General features: G+C 41.2%; 1 protein-coding gene across 18 annotated transcripts in view; it reads left to right on the top strand.

Annotated features, from left to right (window-relative positions):
* The window catches only part of LOC121305398 (immunoglobulin kappa light chain-like), a 322,019-nt gene that overhangs the window by 217,676 nt on the left and 94,964 nt on the right, over positions 1-9,379 (top strand). For 3 of the 18 annotated variants that reach the window (XM_041237034.1, XM_041237021.1, XM_041237027.1), the window contains exons 1-2: positions 1,859-1,931; positions 2,111-2,432. The exons of 11 other annotated variants lie outside the window; for them this stretch is intronic. In XM_041237034.1, coding sequence (XP_041092968.1) covers positions 1,859-1,931; positions 2,111-2,432 — 395 coding nt within the window. Of the gene's footprint in view, positions 1-1,858; positions 1,932-2,110; positions 2,437-9,379 lie in introns of those variants that run through there. 4 more of the 18 variants (XM_041237036.1, XM_041237028.1, XM_041237039.1 and 1 more) reach the window with 3 other exon arrangements.

Below are 9,379 nucleotides of genomic sequence, written 5' to 3'. Positions count from 1 at the left end.
ACAACAGCATGCTTTTGCAGAATGCGCCTCCAAACTGCACGCTTTACTTTACCTGCAACTCCATCAACTGGCCCTTTGCCGTGTGCTGTGGCAAAAAAGCTCCAATCAGCTCGATGCAGACTACAGTGTACATTGCTCGGCATGGTAAGGGTGGACAAGATGAATCTGTTTTTAAATTGGCTAGCAGCACCATCAGAAAAGAGGTGCAAGTTAGAGATGTTGGCTGAAGTTGAGGCTTCATCAAGAATAGCCCGATTGGAGCAAACAACTGCAAATGTGTCATGTTGCCGTTCATCACTGAGCACAGCATAAGAAGCACTAACAGACTGAGCTGTGAGAACTGCTGGAAACAGAGTCCCTCCTTCTGTTATCCACTGAGCTGACATTATCTCAGATTGCTGCTTTATAGTGAAGTGTTCTGAGAAACCTTGCTGAAGTATAGCTTCACAATTCATTTCAATTCATCTTCAGTGTCTTGATTTGGTGAAGCTGCACCTTGGCGTGTTCTCATGGTAACGACAGACAGACAGGTTGAACGTGCACAGGGCGCAATGCTGCAAACTTTTTTGATGTTCCGATTTTTCCAAAAGGATATTCATTCTTGAAGAGACGGTGAGCTTCAAGAACCCTCATCAGGAGCACTTTTTTGTGCTTTCTTTTTTTTGTGCATCCTCACTTGTGATAGTGATGCAGTCTTTTCATCCAGGCAGCTGACGGGACACACAATCAATCTCATAGAATGCACAAACCTGACATTCTGTTTCACTCACTTCAGCTCTTTCTGTGGAAGCGTGCTTCTCTACCAGAGCCAAACCAAATGTAGTTGCCAGTTTCTTTACCACTACACTTTTCATTCTGGGGCTCTTTGGAAGTGCCCGGTTTACTCCACTTACTGCCTTCCCCAGTGACTGAGCTGAAAAGAGAACTTTTGACTGTGAGTTTGTCAAATGATTCTCATGAAGTTGTGGTTCTGGTTCATGTCATTTTGAAAGATTTCTCCTTTACTTTCTCATTGTTTCTTTGCTCTTTTCTGCTTCCCTTTTCTTCCTCCCTATACTCCACTTGCATGCTTTCTGCTGCTCTCTGTTCCTCTGTTTCATCCCTACTCTTTTCTCTTCTCACATCCTTGCATGATATGCACGCATTCTCTCTGCTGCAGCTACTGGAAGCATTTTCCAACGTTAATCTAGATAAAAAAGGAGGGCTGATTCAGCCAATTAAATCACTGAATTCAATACATCTTTTACAGGAATTTGTCATGATCTTTACTTTTTTTAAATATTCACAGTAAACTGAAACAGCTGAGCCTCTTGTGAATCTCTAGAAGCACTCACTGCACTACACTCTGTGACCACAAGAGGGAGAGAGCGAATAATAAAATGATGCTCTTTAATCCAGAGCAGTGGTTCTTAACCTGGGGTCCTCAGAGACAGTCCAGGGGGTCCACAGGAAAAAACTGGAAACTTTTAACTCAACAGTAGCAATGTGCAAAATCAAAATGTTTGCTTCTTGAATCGATTTGATTTCACAAAGTTTATGATGGATCTGTTAACCTGCAGCTCTGATTTTAATATTTTGCAATTAATGATTATTTATACTGTGTAACAAAGCTACATAATCACAGCTGTAGCTAAGATGAATGGGTTGAGAGAAGCTATTTTTTTCCAAGTGACAAAGAAACTGCATCAGCTGAAAATGAGTTTAAACTTAAGAGCACTGCTTGGCTAGAAGTGGCTGCTGTGCCAAGGAAGACAATTTGCATAGAAAAGACACTTTGCATTGGCAGCACATGCTTCAGTGCTCTGGGAGTGTTTATAGCCCTGTGAGTTTAACACTTCATGATTGAGAGCTGCCCTTCATGGCAACAGAATCCACAACAACAATGACTTTTATCAGCATCTTCATCTGGGCACTTGTCATCTGCACTCAGGGTAAGAATCATTTAGAAAAATGCATTTACAAAAATATCTGTTTCTGGGACAATTCTTACATAAGTGTTAAAAGAAAAATGAGTGAACTGAAAAAAATTAAAAGGCTGAAATTTATTGTGTTTCATCATTTAATTAAATGATTTATTATAATATTCTATTTTATTATTTATTATTTTCAGAATCCAGTGGACAGTATACTGTGACTCAGACTCCAGCAGTGAAATCTGTTCTCCCAGGAGACACAGTCGCTCTGAGCTGTAAAGTCAGCAGCGCAGTGTACAGTGATAGCGCTGGCAACTACCTAGCCTGGTACCAACAGAAACCTGGAGAAGCTCCCAAACTCCTGATCTATGCTGCAAGTAGCCTTCAGTCTGGGATCCCAACTCGTTTCAGTGGCAGTGGATCTGGGACTGACTTCACTCTGACCATCAGTGGAGTCCAGGCTGAAGATGCAGGAGATTACTACTGTCAGAGTTTCCACTACCCCAGCAGTAGATATGTGTTCACACAGTGCTACACACCCGTACAAAAACCTCCCTCAGCTGGACTGCACAGCGACTGCACTGCTGCAGCTGGGACCTACTGCAGGTGCTGAGGGTGAAGGCAATGAAACGGGACACGGCCTGTGGAGGAGCTCAACTGCACACAAACACACTGAGCTCAATAACAACACACAGTCACATGTAGGTATGGATTCAATATTAGTCTATTTAAACAAACTGATTTTGTTGTGACTACAGGGTCCTCTAGTAATGTAGTGATGATACCATCTATTCTAAATTCTGAAACATCATTCAGTTATTCCAAGAATTGAAACTATGTAACTCACATTTTATATATCTGATTCTCATATGAAGATGTTCATGAATCCTGATGCCTAAACTTTTCATTAAGGATATGGAAGCTGTTAAGAAATGAATGAATGAATGCTCTGATATAAAAAGCCACAGGTCCCTTTTTCAAAGCTAAAGACAGTGTAATTGCAGCTGTACAGGATCTGCTGTGGCTCCTCAACAATGAACAGGGACTGAAGGCAGCCGGTGTGTCTAATTAAAGACACAGGAGAGGAATGAGTTGAATCCAGTGAGCCCTCAATCAGGAGCTGGGATGCAGTAGTGAGGGAGAATGGAGAATGCCATGAGGAGAGTTATTGTACAAGAACAGAGCAGCAGTGAACAGCAGTCCTGCACAGTGGAGCCCCTCTTCTCTCAGTGTCAGTCCAGTATTGCAGCTCTCTAAAGGGCTCCACTGACTCCACACATCACACAACTCATTGCAAACACAGCAGCTCTACACACTGACACTGCACTGCTCCAACCTCAGAGAGGGGGGCTCTTTTAAACCTGGATTCTGTGGGTCCACACAGTGACCACGGCTCATTTTATAGAGCCTTTCACACCCACAACCCTTCCTTTATGAACAGCACAATATTTATGAACAGATTTCAAAACAATGTAAAAGTGCCCCCAGCCCCTCCGCAGCACACCCAGTGCAGCACTGCCCCTCACACTGACCCCCTGTCCCATACTGCACACTCTGGGGCTTCTAAAAGAGCAGCAGTGATTCAGGGGATGCAAGACACAGACATGGGGAAGAACTGGGACTGCAGAGCAACACACAGCTAGGAAATGCTGTTTGACATTACAAATACATTAGAGAATGAACATGTCTACAAATGAGTTGGCAAAGAGGCAATGCAATATTTATAACACATTCATAATATTCACCTGAATTCCCTACATCACAGACTCCCCACTAATTCAGTCTTATTCCAAATGAAAGAAAGCTGGTTTGTTACAATCTTTCTCAAAACAGCATGTCAATACAAGAGCCATGTGTTTCTCAGTGAGCTGGGATTGCCATGGCAATGGAGTGTGATCAGTCACTGTGTGCATCCTTTCACACACATCAATCAATCAATCAATAAAGAAATCAATACATGAGTATTCTACCTTTTCCCCTGGCTTGTTAAATATTAGCATGATTGAAATCATGAAAACGCACTCGTAGCAGTTCAAGGTACCTCTTGGAAAGGCCTGTGAAAGACAGTGAAGTAGATGTTACATTTAGAAGAGGAAGAAGCTGTCAAAATGAGAACAATGACAAGAACAATGACAGGTCCATTGCTTGTACAGCAGCAGCAACACATGGGAAGGTAGAACACTAGGGTTAGGGGTAGGGCACTACATACCCTTTAGTTCTCAATAGGATTGAAATAATGACACAAACAGAAGCATTATTGTCAGTTTAGACAGACACACAGATTAGACAGCAATGATAAACTGAGAGCTTTAACTGGGGGAAAAATAGAAGAAAAGAGTAAAAGTGGCCCAACCCTATGAAGCCCCACTGGTGCTCATGGCTCAGATCTCATGTAACTGCCTGGGACTGGATTTGTATAAAGGAAAGTGCTTTGCATACCTATGCCTGCCTCACCGCTCTACACAACAGCTAGAATAACTGCACTGCTCCATTGCTCAGCGGTTTTAAAGCTGACAGTTGAGCCCTTTCACAGTCACTGAGACACACAGAGAGCATGGCTTCACTGGGGCTCCTCCTCTGGACACTGGCACTCTTTGCTCATGGTAAGAAATCATCATTCTTCTTAGTTATTATTAATATCAGCGCTTCCTCAGCAAACAGTGGAATACAGTTAATGGACGAGGCTGTTGACTCGGTGGGTTGATGTTCTATGTTTTTATCTTCAGAATCCAGCGGTCAGATTGTCCTGACTCAGAGTCCCACAGCGGAGTCTGTCTCTATAGGAGCGTTTGTCACTCTGAACTGCAGATCCAGTAGCTCTGGTTTTCCCAGCAGTCTAGCCTGGTATGTGCAGAAACCCGGAGGAGCTCCTAAACTCCTCTTCTCTTCACTGAATAGCCGAGTCTCTGGAGCTCCAGCTCCATTCACTGACAGCAGCTCAAGAACAAACTTCATGCTGCCCATCAGTGGAGTCCAGGCTGAAGATGCAGGAGATTACTACTGTCAGCAGCACTATAGCTTCCATTAATGTGACCTTTAAGAGACATACTGCATATGTTAATATTGACCACAAGAGGGAGCCAGAGCACCACTGCTGTCCATAATGTAATAACAGTACAGTAATAAGGCAATTGAAATAGGCAGCAGTTACCTCCCCAGTCAGCCCAGTTCTCCCATTGTTAACACAAGGCTCCTCACACCCAGTCATCTAAACACTACAGTGTGGTCTGTGTCTGGAGGAAGGAGCTGCTCACAGTGATGCATGGTGGGAAACACTGACTCTAATATCTCCACACTTGGGATTCATTTCCCCTCGATTCCACCCCTGGCAGTGAGGGAGAGAAACAGATACTCAACTTAACATGAAACTCCTTTTGGCTTCGACCACATTTTTTAAAAAGTAAATACAGTGATGCCAGACCTGTTTTAAATGTGCGTGTGTGGGTGTCAGTGAGTGTGTCAGTGTGTGTGTGTCATTGTGTGTGTGTGTGTGTGTCCGGGTGTGTGTGAGCATGAGTGTGTGTGTGTTGGGGTGTGTGTCTGGTCATTTATTTAACTAATTTTTATAGTGCAACTCATAAGTAAATGAAATATAAAATCAATTGAAATAAATGAATAGATTACAAACGGTATAATATTTTGTGTACCTGTATGATTGTAAAAAACTAAAAGCACAGAATTGAATAACTTTGAGAATATTGTAAAAGGTAAATGCTCTCACAAGTCTCTCTGTGATTTTGGATCTCTCATATATGTCTTTATCGAACCTCTTCACGTTCTCCGCAGTGTGTCTGTCCACCTTACCGGGGTCGGCGATGGTCACACAGCACAATGCAGATTTCTATCTGGGCTTCTATGTTCTTGTTCTTGTGGATTGATAGTGGCACTGTCACCCCCCCAGCAGCAGGTGTTCAATAACTCAGTTCTTGACATGATGCTAACTCTTGCCTCGCTTGCTGACGGCAGTGATGAAGGGGATGCTCCAGACACCAAAGCTTAACTTGCTGTGCTGTTTGTATTGAAACTGAAAAACACACTTCGACAAAAATGTTCAAATGACGTCAGGCAGGAAACACTACTAGAAACAGCCTTAAATAATACAATTAAAAAGATTCACACAATAAAAAAGTGTATTGTCTATTTGTGTCTTTTTGTTATAAATGTGTGTGTGTGTGTGTGAGGGCGGTCATATATTGGCCCCTCCAGGATGAAAAGTGAGGGGGCCGTGGCCCTCCTGGTGCCAGTGCTCATGACTCAATGAAACCGTCATACCCAATCCTGCCTGACACACAACACAGTCTGCAAATATTTACACTGACCAAAAGAGAAAGCCAGAACAGCCCTCCTTTTTATAATGTAATAACACAGTAATAAGTCAGGTTATTACAGCAGAACCCCAGGCTAACAGGAATCCCAGTTCCATCATATTTCTCCTACCATTCTGACCCTCCCCATCCCAAAGGTGCCAGTGGGGCAGTAGTGCTGCCCTCAGTGCCAGTGAGAGCTCTTCAGTAACACTAGAAGGAACAGTTTGGACTCCAGACAATGTGGGACAATTTAAGCTATGATGGTATGTCACATACACGTGTCGCAATTTTTTTTTTTTCTCAAAGTATTCACGCAGACTTTAAATTACAGACGGGCCCTCCAGAGATCAGATCCAGTTTGAGCTTTCAACATCCCGTTTCGTACCGGAGGACTTTAAGTAGCATCGCAGTGATTGGAGATACGTCCGAACGAGAGTATAAATATTAGTTTGTTTACATTAAAGTTATTTTTTCTTTTTTCTTTTTGTTTTAACAAATATATACATGTAATTATATTGAAGTATGTATAATTAGTTATTACTATCAATATGTCTGTTTTTTTATTTAACAAATATAGATACTTAATTACGTATAATTAAGTTATAATTTTTTTTAAATTTATTTTTGTTATTTCATTTTTAAAAACTTTTTCATTCTGTTTCAGAATCTGAATACTTTGAAGACCCTGATCAACTGGAAGAGTACTTCAAGACATCTTTCAGTGACCTGCCTTTGGCCTTCGAAGTGTCTAAAAGTATGAACAGTGTTTTTAGAGTAATAAAAATGTTTGATCATTTATAATTTTACGTTAATAAAACATTCATATTCAGCCATTTATAGAATTATTATTTTTAGAAAGCCCTGAAGAAACCCAAAGGAACGACGAGGCCGGTACATCCGAGGGTATACATGTAAAGGCACAATCCCCTATAGAGAACAGCAGCAAACAATCAATATCTGAAAAAAGACCTCTCAAAAGTAACTATTTTAAAATGAAGCATTTTTAAAAAAGTGTTAAATATTTCATTAAGCATCTGTTATGTATCTGGTATGATTCCGTTAAGAAAGGCATTTTTAATTTCAGAGAAGAAATGGCGTTCTACTGCAAAAATGATGTTGAAATTTTGAAAGAGGCCTGTATCAAATTCCGTACAGAGGTTTATGCAATAGGGCAGATAGACCCCTTCCAATGTACAACCATTGCTTCACTGGGCATGGCTATGTACAGAAGTAAATTCATGCCTAAACACACAATAGTGATCATTCCTCCCGACAGTTACAGTGACCTGCAAAAAAGCTTCTCAAATGCATTGATGCAATGGTTAATGTATGTATCTGAAACTGAATGTTTTCATTCTCCATGCTTTAAAATATGCAGAGCTTAAAACAGGACCCTTTTTCTTGGATGGTTATGCTGTGATTAATGGTAAGTGTACGGCTTTTGAATTTGCCGGGTGCTTTTTTCATGGTTGTCCCCAATGCTACGATTCTGCCGATGTAAACCCTTTAAACAAAGTATCCTGCGGTACGATGTATCATCACTTTGATGAAAAGATTGAAACACTGCAAAAGGTTTACGGGCTGGAAGTCAGAGTTATTTGGGAACATGAATGGAACATGACTCTCGCAAGTCTCTCTGTGATTTTGGATCTCTCATGTATGTCTTTATCGAACCTCTTCACATTCTCAACAGTGTGTCTGTCCACCTTACTGGAGTCTGCGATGGTCACACAGCACAATGCAGATTTCTATCTGGGCTTCTCTGCCTTGTTCTCGTGGTTGGAGAGCGGCACTGTCACTCCCAGCAGCAGGTGTTCAATAACTGTCTCAAGTGCCAGTGAGAGCTCTTCAGTAACACTAGAAGGAACAGTTTGGACTCCAGACACAGTGTCTTCTACTGTCCCTGAAGGCTTTCTGATGGAGTGTTTGACATTGTGGATGAACGACCTACAGCATCGCAAGAGCCACTCAACACAGAGCGAAACAAGGACTGGCAATCTCTACTACAGCAGGCTTAGTGTCTTCTAGTGTCACTGAAGCCAATGAGAACTCCAGTGCACTTCAATCATGATGGGTTGCTGTTTAATAAGCAGTACTGCTGCATTACACTTTAATGAGTGCATTAAGGACTGTGCTAATCAGCTTCTAATGCGACTCTTGATAGCTGGGCTCTATTGTATGGTGCCACTGTCCTGGGAGTGTTAATGCCAGGGCAGTTACTAATCTTGCTCTGTCTGAACACACAGTGCCAAGTACTGCTTTAAACACACACTCCACACTTGACTCCATTCCAGCTGTGTTGAGTGGAATAAGGGCTCAGCTGATTGGATTTCCTCATATGCTCCTATTAAAGCTGTTCTTTGTCTAGTCCTGCTGTCCTGGGAGTGTTCAGGCTAAACTACTAATCTTGCTCTGTCAGAACACACAGCACCAAGCCTGTGTTTACACCACTGCTTGGATACAAGTGGCTGCTGTGCTATACTATAATGTACCTTGTTGTTAATCCACTATACTACTGTCTAATGATGGTAGATGGAGTCCTTATAATGTGGTTCTTTGAAACTGCTGCATTGAAAAAGGGGGCCTCTCTCCTTATCCAAAAAGGAGGAATGTCCTTGGGTTCCACTTCAGCAAAGCTGCAAGTCTTATAGATTTGGAAATTTAAGGTTTATGGAGTTAGTGGTTTAGCACAGATAAGAATATATCTAGAAATAATATGGAAAAATTATGGCTTAACAGACATTTATAGGTCACAAATCTAAAAAGTGTTTGCACAGACTCTGGCTTTGGAAAAAGCAGGAAACTGTGGAAAACAGCTTGGAATAGCACATGCAAAAGTCAGGTACAGGTCAGAGCCTGGTTAGTACAATTTTTAAGGGATAAATAATTCTAATGAAAACTATTACCACTTAAACTTAGTGAAACTAATTGACTTAAACAATCTTTTGTCAAATATTCTGTTAGACATCGGTATATAGAATTAAAACTGACTCATTAATAAAATGATGAAACAACATGAGGTTAAAAGAAACACATACCTTTAATTTAGTAAAATATAATCAATTAGAAGATGATGTCACATATTAAGAACATCTCATATATAACACATATAAAATAGTGTTTTGCATGCACATATAACAGTAGTGTTTTTATATTATA

Source organism: Polyodon spathula, chromosome 43 (genome assembly GCF_017654505.1).
Source record: "Polyodon spathula isolate WHYD16114869_AA chromosome 43, ASM1765450v1, whole genome shotgun sequence".
In the NCBI taxonomy this organism is placed as follows: Eukaryota; Metazoa; Chordata; class Actinopteri; order Acipenseriformes; family Polyodontidae; genus Polyodon; species Polyodon spathula.
The sequence above is the reverse complement of the archived record's forward strand: the minus strand, read 5'-3'. Positions and strand labels throughout refer to the sequence as shown.